The sequence below is a fragment of the Choloepus didactylus genome, chromosome 4 (assembly GCF_015220235.1).
Source record: "Choloepus didactylus isolate mChoDid1 chromosome 4, mChoDid1.pri, whole genome shotgun sequence".
In the NCBI taxonomy this organism is placed as follows: domain Eukaryota; kingdom Metazoa; phylum Chordata; class Mammalia; order Pilosa; family Megalonychidae; genus Choloepus; species Choloepus didactylus.
The window spans coordinates 60,035,684-60,054,453 of NC_051310.1; the positions used below are offsets into that span (position 1 = coordinate 60,035,684).

General features: G+C 32.1%; 2 protein-coding genes and 1 pseudogene across 3 annotated transcripts in view; 1 reads left to right on the top strand and 2 right to left on the bottom strand.

Moving 5' to 3' along the window:
• Positions 1-14,859, top strand: part of ERO1A (endoplasmic reticulum oxidoreductase 1 alpha) — a 48,514-nt gene extending 33,655 nt beyond the window's left edge. The window contains exons 10-17 of one of the 2 annotated variants that reach the window (XM_037832703.1): positions 4,839-4,865; positions 4,994-5,086; positions 5,760-6,006; positions 6,491-6,560; positions 10,182-10,217; positions 10,402-10,488; positions 10,591-10,724; positions 11,781-14,859. In XM_037832703.1, the coding sequence (XP_037688631.1) occupies positions 4,839-4,865; positions 4,994-5,086; positions 5,760-6,006; positions 6,491-6,560; positions 10,182-10,217; positions 10,402-10,488; positions 10,591-10,724; positions 11,781-11,841 (755 nt within the window). In that variant the 3' untranslated portion in view covers positions 11,842-14,859. The remainder of the gene's footprint in view (positions 1-4,838; positions 4,866-4,993; positions 5,087-5,759; positions 6,007-6,490; positions 6,561-10,181; positions 10,218-10,401; positions 10,489-10,590; positions 10,725-11,780) is intronic. The other variant, XM_037832704.1, reaches the window with a different exon arrangement.
• On the bottom strand, positions 1,473-3,500 carry LOC119530876 (annotated as a pseudogene).
• Positions 14,860-15,241: 382 nt separating the features above from the next.
• Positions 15,242-18,770, bottom strand: part of GPR137C (G protein-coupled receptor 137C) — a 77,922-nt gene continuing 74,393 nt past the window's right edge. Inside the window, exon 7 of the mRNA XM_037832705.1 lies at positions 15,242-18,285. Coding sequence (XP_037688633.1) covers positions 18,108-18,285 — 178 coding nt within the window. The 3' untranslated portion in view covers positions 15,242-18,107. The remainder of the gene's footprint in view (positions 18,286-18,770) is intronic.

The window sequence follows — 18,770 nt, forward strand, 5'->3', positions numbered from 1 at the left end:
TATCCCTGACAGCTGTCATATCAGGTGATTATCTAAATGGATCACAGTCAGGTCAAGTTGAAAATAGCTACTTCAGGATTATAAAACTGAACTGAAAATTTCAGTGGGAAGCTAGGTCCCAAGCAATATTATTCCATTCTCTCCTCCAATTCAAGGTCAAATGCTTGAGAGGAAAAAAGCTCAAAAGTTTTTATAAAGACGCAAATGACTAGTAATATCACAACACCAAAATAATGGTGATAATAGCTAATTTTATATGCCAGGCACTCTTCTAAGCATTTACACATATTCTTTCATTTACTCCTTCCAATAATCCTAAGAAGTAAGTACTATTGTTAACTGTATTTTATGGATGGGAAAATCAGGCCCAGAGAGGTTCAGCAACTTGGCTAATCATATAACTTGCAAGTAGCTGAGTTAGGATTCAGCGCAGGATGATTGGATCCAGAGTCTGTACTCTTAATTAGTACCTCACAATACTTCTCTGCTAACTTTTCAGTCATTATTATTATATCTATGATATTTATATTGTTATAATAGTTGTTATATTTATGGTTTGGATATTATTATTCCCATTTCTGCTTTCTTCTTTAGCCTACATTTCTAGAAATGGATTTACTGGATCAGAGGATATGGGCATTTTAAGTTCTTGCTACTTATGACCAGATTGCTTTCTGTCATTGAAAAGAGGTGCTAATTTACACTCCCTTACTGGTGTGCTGGCCAGTTTTACCTTACCCTTGTCAGCATTAAATATGATATTTTTTTTTATACAGGTATTTTAGTTTATTGGATGCATATTAGATATACAGTTAAAAAGAAATAAAATTCCTACTCTCCAGAAAAAAAGACAATTTACAGAACAAAGCTAACTGCTATTACACAAATGGAATGAATGAAATAAATAAAAGATGAAATATGTGATATTCTATCACATTCATTTGTTTTAAAACTAATCTTTTACAATGAAAAATCACTTACTTGAAACTGTGTAGAGATAGGTACATATCTACCAACTCTAAGTATTATTTCAGGACTTTACAAAACAATTTTATTGGTGATAAATATGCATGAGAAGAGAAATGTTTACTGTATGTAATGGCCATGTTTCAAGGGACATGATTTAACAGTAAAGTTTTTATATCATGCAGAAGAAAAGTTTAACTATTAGTTATTTTAGAAATGCTACCTCAACTAGAATGACAGTTATTAAATATTATATATTGCATCCCTAACTCCATTCTAATAGTCTATCAACTATATCAAATGAAGCTATGGAAGTTGAAATTTTAACTAAGAAGGGAACTCAGGCTAGCTTTAAAGTTTCTAATAGCCACTGAGTTTAGTTACCTTTCCCTTATTACCACAAAGAACCTTCTTTCATATAAATATAAAGTTTACCTAGTACATCTCATTTTCTGATGATGTAGCATTACTGTATTTGTACTAAAACCCCATTCCTTATCAGAGCTTTATTTCTCTTCTGCTGTGTCAGCCTCTGAGTACATCTGGCAGAGCGCTGCATTGGGATGGCACACAAAAGCATCTGTTTCACTTCCCAATTCTGCTAACTGTTCCAATGAAAACACACAAGGATAATGGTCTTTCAACATATCTGGCAATTTGGAATTGTTCTCTTGAAGATGTGGAGAATGTCTCACTGGTGTTAGAAACTTCAACTCTTTAAATGTGGAATTTGTTTCATCAAACTGCATCTTCTTTTTTCACATTTTGCAAATATGGCATAGTAGAAACATTATATTTAATTAAGGAACTTGCTCTAGTTTCTTTATTCGGGGTTTTAACATCACTGATGGGCTCTTGTTTTGTCCTCTTGTTCTTTTTCACAATCGGGAAATACCACATTTCTAGGTTGTTTATTTTCTTTCCATTTCCAGTTTTCCAGGCTCTAGGTTAACACCTATATTTTCAGCGTTGACTTCTTTGATTTGTGGCTGCACAAGCCTTGGTCTTTTTTCCAAAATTAACTTATTCTTGACTCTTCAGTGTTAGAATATCTACAATTGCACGTAGTATCTCTTCAATAGGCCGAGCCCCTACCAGAATTACTTTCTCATAGATTGTGATAATATTTCAGTAGGACTTGTAATTGGTTCAAGACATGCAAGGCATATCCAATATTTAACAAATTTTTTGGCATCTGGAATATTTTTAACCAGGTCATTCAGTGTGGCCAATATTTCTTGTTTTGGGCATCCTTCATTAATCAGGTTCAGGCATTCAGAAAATGTCTTGTTTACTTTTTCAGTAAATAGTCTCTGCTCATCCTCTTCTGCCTTGGTTGTCCAGAAAGACCCAACAGGGTTTTCATTTTGTCCTTCAGGTTCTAGCTGAGTAAGTAGAGCTAGGAGGCCTTTTCGGCATGCTTCCTTTGCCAGCTTTTCATTCAGTCAGACAGATTTTTCTCTCCTCTGCAGTTTCTTTGGGCTGAGCCGATCTGACAAAGGTTTCTTGGGTCACAGTATGTCTCCGCTGATCGGTGGTTTTGGACTTTTCTATCAGTTTGGTGTTAGAAGATGAAGCTGGCCTGGTTATAATTTCAGAAACCAGGTTTCTTGATGATGTCTCATTTCTTTTGGTGTCCTGAGAAGAACTGATTTTGACAGTAGTAACCCCTTTCTAGAAGGCCCTTTCTGGACTGTAACACTGGCAGAAGTTCTGTTGATGCCCTGTTTCACCCTGTCCTGGCTATTTTGTGGTGACTTCTAATAGGAGGTCACACAAGCCGTCCATTGACACGTAGTGCTCACAAATTTTGTGTTAGTTCTGTTTGAGGTGCTATTTCTTCTCACTGTTAACACTGCTGGTGTTGACAGGCTGTAGGTCTGTGGCTTCAGAGATAGTAGTTGAAAGTTTCTGGGTTGTGGCAGAACTCACATCTTTGACTTCTAGAGGTTTTCTAAATGAATTAACCTTAGACTGAACACTTTGGCCACAATAAGATCCCAGCAGCACAGGTTTCTTGGTAATGTTGGTAGCACCTTGCTTCGGTTTTTCAGTAGTTACTTGGTTTTTTTTTTTAAACAATTTTTTTAAGGGAAAGCCTGGGTAAATGTCATATGTTGATTTTGGGGATCATCTTTAATTGGCAGTGACTGAAGAGTTTGATTATTATCCTCAAAATTATATGTGTCAACTGCTCTAGTTGAATTGGTTAAGTCATTAGAAGGTTTTAAAGGAATACAATTTTTTTTCCATCCTTATATTATTTTTTGCTCTCTGTAGGTCTATTGGCATTTTTTTTTATCAGCCATTTTTGTTTTAACTTTAAGAACTTTTGTCCTTTCTTGGGCCTGGTGTTCAGATGTCGTTATTCTCCGGTCTTTACGGGATAATATCTGATCTTACTCTTTGGATACAAAACATGCTTTTCTTTACAAAAGAAGTTCCCTGAGATTTTGTTGTCTTTGCTCTAGGATCATGGGCCGGGCCATCTGTCTGGGCGCAGCTGCGGGTCGCGGGGCACAATCGCGAGTCATAGCAGCCCTGGCGCGGCTTCATGATCATATTTTATCTTTACTAATTTGATAAGTAAAAGGGGTATCTTTATTGTTTTAATTTGCCCTTTTGATTTTTAGTGAGCGTGAGCAATTTTTATCTGTTATTACTATTTGTATTTTTGCATTCATGAATTACCTATTCATGTTATTTGGCCATTTTTAATGGACACTTGAGAATTTTTTTTCAGTTTATGAGCTTTTTATATATTAAAGGTTATTATCCATTTTTTCATAGTTGTAACATACATTTTACCCACTTTGTTTTTGCATTTTACTTTTGTTTTTGAAGTTTTCTGAGAAACAGATGTTTTAAGTTTTTATGTAGTCTAATTTGTTGTTTATTCCCTTTGTCATGCTTTCCATTATGTCTATGCTTGTTTGGTTTGTTTTTACTGTAATTATAAGCAACTATAATCAAAAGAACTGAATAGTAACATGTTGGCCATCTCTTTAGCAAATATACATATGCATTTTTCCATAGTTACAATAATTGTTATACCTTTTTATACAATATATTTCAAATAAGCATTTTTGTGTAGTCATGTTCCACATTCTTGTCATTTTAATAGTTGTGTAGTAGTCTATTGTGTTAACTAGTTATATAGTATTCTATCATGTTAACTTAGGCATTATTATTACACATTTTGATTATTTATGATTTAAAAATTAAATTTAGCACAATCCTCTTTTTATAAATTCTCTCCTGTCCCCCCCCCCCCAATTCTGGGTTATTTCTTTGAAGGAAAACCTTAAAAACATAATGACCAAGCCTAAATAAAATGAAAAGTGGTCTTACTAGGTAAGAGAATATGTGTTATATATTTTTTGTAACATTTCCCAAGGAATTGCTCTTTTGAAATATTGAATGACATATTATCTATCAGTTATGTACAAAATACACCCCAATACTATTTCATAATTTTTATTTATTTTTCTAGTTTAAAAAACATATAATGGGTCCTTAATTTTCATGGCATAAATTGTTATCAAGGCTGGTATTTTTCCATGTATTGATTTGCTATTTAAATTCTGTCTTTTGTCCTTCCATAAAACACTTTATCCAGAAGGTTAGGAGTCTGGGGCTACCTAAGGCAGTGCTAAAAGCCTTTTAAAGACTGGGCAGTGCAGAGAGGAACCAAACCAAATCCATACCAAGAACTTCTTTTCCTTTAGAGAAATTACAAATACTATTTGAACCTTTAAACAATCTTCAAATCACTGTCTGGCACAAATTTGCTACAATGTTTTAAAACTTATAAAAAGGTTGTATTTTGTCATTTTTATAGTTTTGTGACTTATTTTTCTTTTTAATTTCAGAGAATACTTTTTACAGTTGGCTAGAAGGTAATTGGAAACTTTTAAACAAATTTAAATGATAAAATTTTGTCTTCTTATTTTAAAGAGACAAAATTAATTTTTGTCTTACAAGTTTCACATGAAATTTCTGTTTCCAAATTATGGACTTTTTTTAGGTCTCTGTGTAGAAAAAAGAGCATTCTACAGACTTATCTCTGGCCTACATGCAAGTATTAATGTGCATTTGAGTGCAAGATATCTTTTACAAGGTATGTGACATTCCCTTTAGTTTAGTATGCTCTTTCACCTTCTTTAAGAAGTTGCTCACCGTCATACATATCACTTGGAAAATATTCCATTTTTTTTGTGTGTAAATTAAAATAGCTCCTAACAGCACAGTTATTTATTAAAAATCATTATGTCAGAACCCTTTTATTTGTGTGCCAGTTTCAGGCCAGTTTTAAAGGGCAAAAGCATCCCCTGCTGTTCCTTATGCTTCAAGAGTGCTATTGACAAATGAAACCATGGTCAATTTTCATCAGTAACTTATTTCTTCTGGAATTAAAGTATCACTTACCTCTTAGGAAAAAAAATAGTAACTTTTGCTTTTAAATATTAGGGCTTCAAATTTGTTAGTAATTTTAAATAATTAATTTTTAATTGTGTATTTTGGTTTTGTGAACCTGTTGGTATACAGAAATTTGATTTTTACTAAAACCTGGTTTTTCAATGAAATTTTGACTCCATTTTCTTTTAAGGATGGTTTCTAGAGGATAAAATATTTATATAGAACTGTTAAAGGCTAAATTATGAAAAATATTTACCATAATTTATATCTTAACATACAAATTGAAATTAACCATTTATAACATAGTATAATTTAAAGGAAAATTTATTGCTATTAAAATTCAGCTTAATATTTAATTATTCTTTCTTGCACAGATACCTGGTTGGAAAAGAAATGGGGACACAACATTACAGAATTCCAACAGCGTTTTGATGGAATTTTAACAGAAGGGGAAGGTCCAAGAAGACTTAAGAACTTGTATTTTCTCTACTTAATAGAACTAAGGGCTTTATCTAAAGTGCTACCATTCTTTGAGCGCTCAGATTTTCAACTCTTCACTGGAAATAAAGTTCAGGATGCAGAAAACAAAATGTTACTTCTGGAAATACTTCATGAAATCAAGTAAATTATTTACTGTAACTTCTACTTTAATAGAAGAGTGACAAATGGAATTTAAAATTAAGTTCATAAGTATTCAGAGAAAGGAAATCTATTTAGAAAATTATTTAAAAGTTATTTTTGTTTGTAGATCTTTTGGAATTGAGAGAGGTTTTTGTTGGGGTGTGTGTGTGTGTGTGTTGGCTTAGATACTATCAGACATTTTTATTTTTATTTTTAAGAGTCATTTTCTTAGTACTTGATACTTGCATTATTTTCTTCTTCAGTTGAACAGATTGGGTTTGGGGCCAAGCTTCTACCATAGTTGCAATTTGCTTTTAAATTTGATGATATGAAATTGTTTTGGGGCATCAGAGTGTTGGTTTTACTATATTTTCTATTTTATTTTGCTTTTATAATTAATCACTTACCAGCAAAATGTTTTATTAGCAGCACTTTTAACATTTTATAATAAATGAAGATGAATATTCTCTGTTTTAAAATGTAGATCATTTCCTTTGCATTTTGATGAGAATTCCTTTTTTGCTGGGGATAAAAAAGAAGCAAACAAATTAAAGGTAATTATCTTATGATTTAACTTAATTTTTACATACAAATTGTTTAACTCTTATGCAGGTTTGAATATAAGCCCATGTTTTTAGGCTTATAATAAATCTTGATATATCCTGAAATTATAAGACAGTCAGATTCACAGGTTTTTTTTTCCCTTAAAAAAAAATGAAGCCTAATAGCAAGGTCCAACTTAAGATCTGTTTTGTGTTACATTCAAAATAACAACTGAAATCTGTGTCTTGCTTTACATCTTACAGATGGCTTTCTCATAGGTGGTCTCGTAACAAATAGAGGTTATAAATTAAAGGGTAGGGTTCTGGAGCTTGAGTGGCAGATTAGTCTTTCTTCTGTTGAAGAGAATTCTAAAAATGGCTTTGGTTAAATTAAAGGATCCTCTTTAGGGAGTTTTGTCATTTATCTTATTCACTAGGAATAAAGGCAGTTAGGAATGCCAGCATGGAAGAACAGAAGACCCCATACCCCAGGAAACGGGGTCTGGTCTTGGTCTTGCCCCTAATTACTTTGGAAAAGTCCATGTCTGAGTCTATATATTTGCTCAAAACACTACAAATAAAATATTACTAGGAAGACTTATTAAATGCTCACTATGAGAAGGGCATTAATCTTTTTATTAAAGGGAGAGATAGCTCCTACCCTTAAGGGATTTCAAACTATTTAGAGACTCAAGTAGAATTATATTATGCTCTGTTACAAAGATATCGGTTAGTAAAGGCAGGTAGCCCTTGGTAGTCCTGGGCTGATCTGATTTCATCAGAATATTCATAAAAATCTTCCTGTTTTCTTAATTCTTTGCTTCTGAAAATAGTGAAAGAAGCTCATTTTTTGCAGCTTGCAAACAAAATACTTTTTGTACTCTTTTTTTTTTTTCTGTTAGATAATAGTTATTCTTGATTTCCCTGCTACCTCCTACTTAAAGTAGTCTTGCTAGAAATACATTCTTCAGTGCTTATATAACCTCTCAAATAGCTTCCCAATACTCCAGGAACTTGGAAGGTAAAGTGAGGGGGAAGATGCTTCAATGACTTGTTTTTCCCTACTATTTTCAGTATCCTACTTATTTTTAGCTCACTTGCTGATTTATTGGAGAGTGTTTTGACATCAACTCTTCTTATATTGTGCAGATTAGAAGTATATCTACAATGTTATAATTTTATCAAATCTCTGAAACCGTTTTGATGTCCTATGATGCTTATGTAGAGAATATTCAATTAACAGAATTTTTCTGAATCTTTTTTTCAAGAAAAAAGTAAAAGACAAGAATGCATGTTAGTATCAGGGATTTACTTTTTAGAAAAAGCAGTTTCTGGTAAACATCATTGAGTTTGAACAGTCACTTATGAGTTCATTTTAAAATCTCATCTTGTTTCTTTTAGAAATAAAAGGTTAGAAGTAGAGGACTTGCATGAAAATTGGTTAGTGTTCAATTCAAAATAGAATAGGGTCTCACTAAAGGCTTTATAAAACATTTGAGGACTGGGTGAGATCTGTTTTGGTCAACTGGGTTCAGTGAATATAAATCATGGCATGTAATTGCATACTGTTTGACCATTCTATCCACTGACTGTAATTTAAAGTGTTAGCCTAAAACTATGTGCCAAAACAGGAAGAATGTTTGAGAATTTATAAGGAGAATTTATAATATCTGGTTATTTTAAGATTCATCGTTTCTTTAAGATAATGCTAAGATGTCAGGTTATTGGACATTGTTGTTTATGGGAGTCACAAGGATTTCTCCTGTTTTGACCTAGTAAATTTCTAGCCTTTTGTTGGTTCTAGCATACTACATTTACTTAAGCAGAAAGATGCATTCTATTTTATGTGCTTGATTTTAATTTTGCAGTGTTATTTTGGCTATTGTAAGCAACCTTGCTTGTTCTTTGTACATGCCATATAAAGATTTAATCAAGAGCTGTCACATTCAAGAATTTGAATTAACAAACATAGATTCAAATACCAGATTTAGATGATTTTTACAAGAACAAGCATAATCTTTTAGACGCTTCCAACCTTTGTAAGTATGAGAGTTCTTTAAAGTCAGAAACTTTTAAGGCCTCTCCCCATGTCAGTGGTAATTTTAGTATCTATTGATTGTGAAAGTATAATTGCCTAAAAGCCATTATGCATTTATAACACCCTTTAAGCAAAAGTTGTGTTTTATTGATCATAACATTTATTTCCATTTGGAAATTTATAATGCATATGCGTGAACTGTTAGATATTCTGTCTATATACAATGCTGTCTACATATGTATTTTGTAGACCTTTATAACAACTATGAAATCCTCTACAGGTTGACAGCTCATAGGATGGGAACATCTGCTCTAGAGTAATTTATTACTGTTATTGTTGTGAAATGTGTATTTTCTTTAACTCAAGGTGGAACCACAAGTTTAAAGGAAACCTTAAATCAAATCACCAAAATCTATTTGGAATAATATTACTAGGTAGATTTTTTTAAAAAGCAGGTTTAAAATTAGTATCCAATTATTATTTATAAGAGCCTTTTACTGAACTCAGTCCAAAAACAGAAACATAAGATATGGAATATTATAAATATATAGTAACAAGTCTATTAATTTGGGCTTTGTATTAAGTTAATAAAGATACAAAATCTGGAATCCTATTAACAACTGTTTGCATGTTAGAGCTGTTGTTTTGAAGTCTCAAGGTAAATAAAGCATCTGGGGAAAGACTGTCCACAGAGTGAATTGGGGTCCCATTTTTAGCTGCATAGGTCTTTTCTCATATGATTCATCCCAGTGTGTGATTTATCACATTTACAAAAGAGAAACACTATATTCCCATCTTATAGATTAATTAGTATAATGGACATTTCCATCTGTAATGTATGTCACATTTCCTGCTTAAAATGCTAAGCTTGGGATTCCACTGTAAGCCCAGGACAGAGGTGGTGGTCCTTGGAGGATCAATTAATAATTTCCATTAGAATAAAATAAGGATGTGTTGTTAGCTTCCCTTTTTCTTTCCTTATACTTAAGGACATGATACTACCTTTGGATGAGCTGGATGCATGTTGTCTATTATAATACATAATATTGTTAGTGTTCATTGATACATACGTATGTATTACAAATATAAAAACAAAAAAGGAATGATTAACACCAAGTTCAGCATAGTGAAAGAGGGTGGGATATAGGACTTCAGAAGGATACACAGGAAGCTTCAATTGTACTGTAATGTTTTCTTTCTAGAACTTGGTGGTGGTACATGGATGTTCAGTATATTCTGAATTTTGGTGTATTACTAGTAACAATGATAATAAGAATTTCAATAAAAGAAGATCTGATTGTTTTACTTAATACCCAGAAAGAAGGGATGTAATTTAACTTTTTATTTGGGGTGGTGGTGAGGGTGGTGGTAAATAACACCCTCCAACGCTCTATTCCCTATCCTCCCACATATCCTGACATATAGTTAATAATTACATATAACAGGACACCTGAACTAAGTTACTTTTGTATACATTTGCAGATAGTTTAGCTCTGAAGTCAGGCAGACCTGGGTTCTGAATTTGCTGCCTACTAGATGTGAGAATTTAGGCAAGTTACCTAACCTCTCTAAACATTGTTTTCTTTATTTGTTAGGTGAAGATTATAATATCATCTACTTTCAGAGTTGTGGTGAGGATTAAATGTGATTGTGTGTGTAAAGATTCTGGTTGTAGGAGGTGCTCAATGAACCTTAGTTCTCTTCTCCTTTTTGGTACCCATAGTACCTGGTGCATTTAGGCATATAGAAGGTACTCAGAAAATACTGGTTAGTTGACTGTATGCTATATCTTAAATTTTGTTAAATTATTTTTAGGAGGACTTTCGACTGCATTTTAGAAATATTTCAAGAATCATGGATTGTGTTGGTTGTTTTAAATGTCGACTATGGGGAAAACTTCAGGTAGGCAAATCTGGTTCAATCCTTATTTCTCATTTATTCTTTCCTTGAAGAATTTTCTGATTTTCCTTTTTTTCTTTTTCTTTTTTCTTATTTCTATTATAGACTCAGGGTTTGGGCACTGCTCTGAAGATCTTGTTTTCGGAGAAATTGATAGCCAACATGCCAGAAAGTGGGCCCAGTTATGAATTCCATCTAACCAGACAAGAAATAGTATCATTATTTAATGCATTTGGAAGGTTAGTTTGAATGTACTGAAATTGTTTCTGCTAGCCAAATAAGTGTAATGCCACACGTATACTCTCAGGTGAAACTGGGTAAGAAATACCCTTTTTGGTGAAATTTTCTTAGTATAGAATTATATGATCTTATGAAATACATCAAGTATGTAGACACAGTCTTTTGATGATATTCTTTATTTTCATCTATTGACTTTTATAATACTGGTTAAATTATTGATTGGACTTCAATATTCATCTGTCTGAATCTGTTTATTTTTCAAAAATTTTCATAGTAGTTTTTTGTGCTACCCATACTTTTCTGAAAAAAACCATACCTTGTTTAGTATAGGTATACATGTAAAATTTCTCGTGAATTCACTAGAATATAAAAAAGTTAATCCTTTTTAAAAATAATTATTTTCTGTCAAAATGACTGGAGGATGAGTTTGAAATAAGGTACTTGTATTTAAACTTTTAAGTATAAATGCATTTCCTTTGACTTATTATATGTAAAGAATACAGAGATTTACAAAAATTAAATTTTTTTAAGGAATTTATTTCTTTTAAAAAAATCAATGATTTAATATTTTGGGTTTGATATAATTGACCTTCAGAGTTATTTCTCTAGCACCCAGAAGCTTGACAGTTATACTTCATTGAGTATTTTGCTACATTTTTCATGGTGGAGAACAGACCCAAAGAATACTTAATAATTAACAAAATATACTTTTTATATAAATTAGTGAAAACAATTTGGTCAAACGTGTATCATTATCACTGTTTTTAGACCAAGAGCTTTGATTTTTTGTACATTTACTAAATATGGCATATGAATTTAAATATTTATGTACTTAAAAAATATCTAATTTCTTTTGCAGATATTATTTTAGTTTTACCATGTTAAATTAAGGTTTAAAGTACACTGAATTAGATTAAATGGTTTATACACCTTTAAATTTGTTGAAATGAATGTCTAGGAATTTTTCTGTGCTCTAAAAATGCAAAGTAAATAACCTTTACAGAGAATATTTATTTAAGATTGTTCCTGAGTGAATTTTTTCTTTTTGGTTACAGAATTTCTACAAGTGTGAAAGAATTAGAAAACTTCAGGAACTTGTTGCAAAATATTCATTAAAAAAAGAGAGAGTGTTGAAGTGTGCCTGTTTTTGGACAATGGAGGCCAGAGTGTAATTTCATTTAAGGCAAAATTATCAATCACAGTCTTAAGCCAAAACTTTTATAAAAGGTTGCTTTTGTAAGAGGAGAATTATATTGTTTTAAGTAAACAGTTTTTTCTAATGTGTTAAGTCTATGTATACAATAGACTCATTACTGTGAGGAAAAGTAATACTTTGATAATGTATAAATTTTAAAGTTTAATATTGAATAAATCAGGATTGCCCAATTCATAGATGGTAAAATTAAGTGAATGATGCTTTAAGTCTTTCAAAGCAGAGTTTTTTGAAAGGAGATGCAAAATAAATAAAACTAATGACAATGGGACAAGTGGTTAATAGGAATATTCTAAGGAGGTTCATGAATGACCCATAATTAACAGCCTGGAATTTTTCAGTACATTTGGGCTTGTCAGATTTAGGAAATAAAAACACAGAATGCCCAGTTAAAAATGAATAGTTTTTAGTATAAGTGTGGTCCATGCAGTATTTGGGACATGATTATACTAAAATTTATTTGTTAATTGTCTGAAATTCAAATTTAACTTGGAATCCTATATTTGATCTGGCAATTAAATACATTGATATGAAACAAATCACTTTTAGTATTACATTGTTATTTTGATCGGGTTGTTTTGGTATATAGAAAGATACAACCACAACTCAAAGACATAGAGAATTTCTAAACATTGTGAAAAGTTAAGTAGATTTATATATTTATTTTCATAATACTTTCCCTAATACTGAATATAATTTGGGGGGAACTTTTTATGTTCATGAAATTTCAAATTTACAGAAAAGTTGGAAGAATAGTACAAAGAACTCCTTTACCCAGATTCACCAATTTTTCGTATTTGCTTTATCTTTTGTGTTCTCTTTGTACATATACTCAGATACTATTTTATCCTCAGTTGTTTGAAAGTCAGTTACAGACATCATGCTCCTTTAGCCCTAAATATTTCAATATATAATACTGAATAATTTTTAAAAAATGATTTTCTCAAAAGAACAAACAAAACCCAAACAAAAAGAAAAACAGATGTGGAACTATAGTACTATAAGCTTTAGAATAAGGGATCATTCGAATTCCAGTCTTAAAGTTCTTTTTGAGTTTTGTTGCTCTTTTTGCACTTGATCTGTATAGTCATAGTGAATTTTGTGTTTTTTTATATGTGAAGTTTGTTTCCTTTGCCTCCCTAAAACTGAAGGGAAGGTTTTCTTTTGGATACTTTTCAATGATAAAAATGTTTTAAGAGGTTTAGAAATTTATATCATGAGGTAACTGTAGGGAAAAAGAAACTGTATACCTCAAAATCATGTACCTTCTTTATAGGTGTTTCAGCAGGTATAGCATGTTGAAATGTTTATTATTAATAAAGCAGGGTTTATTTATATGAAAGTTTAGAAAATGTCATTTTACACTGCTGTATATTTTTTCTTCTGTGTTCCTAACACCTGGTATAGTGACAAGCACATAGTGGGTATCCAATATTTGTTGAATGAATGTATGAATATATATCCAATATATTTTAAATTAATAATCACAGAGCTAAATTTAATAATGTGTGTTCTATTTTCCTTTCCCCCCTGTCATTTTCTTTGAATAGGGCAGGAAAAGACAGACTTAAACCAATAATTAAGTCAGTCCTCTTGGAGATTCATATCTCTATGAAGTGACCACATTTGTCATCCTCTGAGAATATGGTAGCTGGTTTCAAATGCTAATTCTGTTTGTATGCATCTCTAACTCTCTTCTTATGCTTTTTTTTTTCTTTCTTAACAGCCAAACTTTTTGAAAGAATATTCCTGCCCTCACTTTCTACTTGTTCCTTAATTAAAACCTGGCTTCTGGCCTTGTAGTTCCTAAGAATCTCCTCCTGTGAAGTTTAAAACTCTAACTGTAAATCCACAGATTAGTTCACAAGCCATTTCTTATTTGATTTTTTTGCTGCACTTGACAATACTAACTCCCACTTAAAAGTTCTTTATTCCCTTGGTTCCTTAAATTTGATTCCCTCCTAGAACCCTCCTTTTCAGCCTCTTAATTTATTCCTTAAATATTATACTCAGACATTTATCTTGCTGCTGTCAATTACTACACCAATTCTCACTCTTTGGTAATCCCAATCCAGTGATTCCTAAATCGTTGGTCTTTAGCCCAGACCTTAAATCCAGTTGCCTGTTGCATATCTTCACTTGGCTGTCCCCTAGACCACTGTGTGTATCTAAAATAATCATTCCTCCCCCAAACCTACTCTTATGCCTGTGCTCCTTATTTTGGTTAATTTCAGGACCATTATCTTGTAAGTTTCCTCTACTCGCTCCTGTCTTCCACCTTTCCCCTATCTAATTAGTGTCTAAATTCCACTGCTTTCATCTCCATATCTCTGATACATCACTGTCTTTCCATTTTCATTGCTCATATCTAAAGTGCACTAACTTGACTTTTGGTACCAAGACTGTTTCTTCTCTGTTGCTCCACAATGGTACCAGGGTAGGCTTTCTAGAAGTACTCTGACAATGTTATTCTCTGCTTAATACCCTTCAGTGAGTTCATGAACCTTCACAAGAAAGCCAAACTCCTTTATCTAATGTTCTGATAAAATAGACTTGCTCACAGTTCTTCAAATGCACCACATGGTTGGGCCTCCACACCTTGGTTGTTCTCTGCATCAAGGAAGCCCTCCTTCCTTACCCGGAAAATTCCTCTCCGTCTTTGCAGGACCATTATTAGCATCTCCTTTGTGAAATCTCCCTTGCACCATTCAAGGAGAGTCAGCGAACATCCTTTTTTTTGTGCCACCACTGTTAATTAGAACCTACCTCTTTTGTATCACTTATTGTACTGTATTGTTTTTTAAAGCCTCTTTTACTAGACTGTGAGCTCCTTAAGGGCAGGAAAAGGAACTTTATTCATTTATGCATGTCCATAGTATAGTTTTTGGCATATGAACATTTAATAAATGTTTGTTAATAAATTGCTTTTCAAGTGACAACTTTATTATGTCAGAGGTCACACCTCCACTCCAAATATTCTTTATAGCAAAGGTCAGTAGACTCTCAAGGATTTGTGGACTTTAGGGAGTCAATAAAGCTCCTGAAATCATATTCCAAATTTGGTGTGGTTTTTGAGGGATCCTGAAAAGAATCAATTCTGAAGAAAGGGTGGAACTCTAATTTCAAGGGAAAAGGCAGCATCATTAAGAATTTCTTGAATAATCAAAGAGTAGTTGCCCAGGATTATGGGCTAGTTAAAAAGATGATAAGGGGAAGGGGAGAGATACTATAAATTACTCCATACAAGGATTTTTCTTATCTTAATGTTTATTCAAACATATTATCTAATGTTTTATTGGTATTTTAAAGTAAAGTATATAGCACTTCATATGAAATTGTTGTAAAATACTAAATGGCATAATGTCCAGATATAAGTAATTATGAGATAAACAAAAGTAAACTATCATTTATAACTTCTGACATTTTTCTCTTTTCTATAGTAACACTAGCGTTCTTATCCTTATATGACACAATCAGTTGGTGTAGTCCATTAAGAGAGATTAAGAAAACGAGACTTCCAAATAAAAGCACAAACACTTTTATTTTTAACTGTAGTGTCTGGTTACAATTTAGTGAAACAACAAATACATTCATTGGCCACAGCTATAGTTTTACAACCAGTTCGAAACTGATTATATAGCTGAGAAACACTGTTAAACAATAAAAAGGCAGCTATGCATAAAAAAGCCACTTTAGCTATAAATTACATCTTCCATAAAACTACAACCAACTACAATGAGTAGTAAAGTTTCAAAATTAATGGCCACCCAAATGAAATGATAAGACAAATACTACTAATCACTGTAGAATTATATACTTAAGCAATGAAATTTACTTTTCTAAATTAATTAACCAAAAAAGAAGGTTTGAAATTGTTATCATGTGCTTCAGTGCAGGATGAACAGGGAATCGGTAGCCCTTTGATTTTATAAACAACTCCTTCCTTGGAGACCAAACTAAAGTGCTCCTAGTGCTTTGGAATTTTTAAGCAAAAATTGGACCAGAAGCTTATTTTTCTTTGTCTTTGGTGATGTATTGTGGGAGATGTGTTTAAGGAGACAAATTCAAGAATTTAGGTGCCCTAGTCATTGATAAGAAACTTACAAATCTCAAATTTGGAAGAGTCAATGTAGCTAAAAGAACCAAGTTGTTTTATTTGAATTTTCTTTTAAGTAACTTTTGTTTTTCTGATCAAATAAGACCATTATCTAGAGAAGCCTTATGAGAACAAATTTTATCACCTTGAACCACAAAGGATTATCAAAGACAACACATTTTTGGATATCTCTAGATAATTAGATACCTAACATTATGAGCAAAATAAATAGTTGGCCTTCTGAAAAGAAATCTAGTAAGTGAAGTAATATTCAAAATATACTTAATTAACTGCACATTATATGTCATGTTAATAACAAGTTAACTTCTGTACTATAGACTTTTAAATAATTTGGTTAAAATGAAAGAACTTGTTATAAAGAAACCCAAAGCAACATATATAACTATAAGTTTATGCTTCTGATTGAATTCACAATTATTCGTACCATAAAAAGAAGAAATTTCTTTGGCTGTATACCAGCCTTTCACAAGATTGAAAGCATTAAAAATTTCATTTTTTCTTAGGTGTTCACCGACTGTTAGATTTTTGTGAAGTTACTGCATCAGATATTAAAAAGTAGAAAGGTATTTTAATTAAGAGTGGAAATAAAACATAACTTCCTAATAAAAGTAGAAGACAGAAAAAGACATGTGTATTAGTTCCAGTTCTGAAGAAATAGATCAGCAGACAATTGTATAGTTTGTCATCTTTTAGCATGTAATAACAACGTCCCAATATTACCTGTTCCCTTGGCATCTTGAGGTATTCAGCATCTACTTCTTTCTGTATAGACACTGGTAGAAAGTGCATTTTAAAATTATTACTGTGTCCTATTATCTTTTTTAGATTGGGACAGGACATTCAAGACAGTTTTGGCATAATTCTAAAAGTATTCCAATATTGTTACCACTGTTTTTTATGCATACCTAATTAGTACCTTTAATCTACATAAATTTGCTCAGTTAGTCCAGTGCTTGAATAATTGGAATTCAATTGAATTTGGGTTTGCCAATAGACAACATATAAATGTGAAAACTAAGGGAGGAATTATGTCTTCCTAAGTATTGCACTTGCATTCACTGCAGTAATATTATCATGATTTAATTTACCTGAGGCCTACCTAATCAAAAGGTAAAATCAGCTATTTCTTGTTTCAGCTAAATTGAATGCTTTTGAGAACATATCCAAGTTTTAACTTAGAATTGTACATTTTATGAATAATTCTTAAATGCTTCTGCAGATTTGTTTAGTCCCAAGAAATTTCTACCACAATATCCCTATCCAAAAATCACTATTGCTTTCTTGAAGAATCATGCTTAAACTACTACATATATCTTAATCTTACAGAATAATCACTTGACCAGTTCTATTCAAAGCAGCCACACAGTTTTCACTGATATGCTTTCCTTTTGAAGAAATGACTGGCTTTTCAAAAAACACTGCTGGTCATCACCGTAAAAAATTACTACTAGCATTTGTTTAAAATAACTTTAAATAATTTCAGTTGGTATTTTAAAGTCATGCTTAAAATAACTATCATCAATGGTTAAATACTTTTAGTAGATTTTTAAAATGAATGATACATTTTAATGCCTTAATTCTGTGCACTTTCACACTGTAAAACTTTTATTGGGTAAGAATTCCACAGAGTACACCACTGAAACTACAGGCTTTGATTTTTGAAGGAATATTGCCTCCCATTATGGTGTACAATAGAATACACCAGCATGAACACTGGAGTTTGACTTTGGGGACTGCAGTTTACTCTTTCAGAACAAAGATAAAAGTGCAAATATGCAAACATACATTTGATGTTCCAAAGTCAGGGTGTTTGAAGGCCATCAAGTGCCTTAACATCTAATTCCTCTTTTCTCCTACTTGAAATTTTCCATCTTACTTCAATTTACCAGAAAGAGGTCTCAAGTAACTGTGTTATTCCCTGAACATAGCCACATTTCCAGGATTTGTCTTCAGTTGCAACAGATAATGGAATGTTTATGTAGATGGAACTTAAACAAATTGAGTATACACACTGATGAAAAAAAATTCAAGAATCATGACTTGGTAATGCTGTCAGTTTTGTGGTGTTGCATATAAGCTATGGTGATTGTGCATATCTAAATTACTACAAGTAAAGAGCAAAGGAGCAGTATCTGTCATAGGTCCATTCAGGTGGCGAGTGACTGTATAACCATTGCTGCCACATCCAGTCATGGTGCCATACCACCCCAAACCTTGCGAATTTGATAAACTGCAACAAAAAGGCAAAGAAAGTCAAAGGATGGCGATTAGGATATAATGAATTGCACTGGCGTTTTTAAAGTTTTCACTGAATTTTATAATACAGTTAGTATCAAATATATTGAAATATGTTTTTTGCCAAATAACATAATGACATTCTACAAAGTTTAATGATTTTTATGTAATATCCCTCATTCCATACTACATTATATTACAAAAGAATGAATATATACTACTCAGAACTGGTAGAACTTGAGTATCAGATAATAGTTAATCATCGTGATCATCACTGCTAATAGTGCTCATTATGTGTTAGGCACTAAGACATATGTATGCATATGTGAGTGTGTGTATATGTGTGGATATACACATATATACTCATTTAATTTTTACAACACTATGAGATAGGTTCCATTCTCCCTATTTTACAGGTGAAAAACTTAGGTTCAAAAAACTGAGGTCAAGTAACTTGTCCAGATGAAGGGAGAATTACAG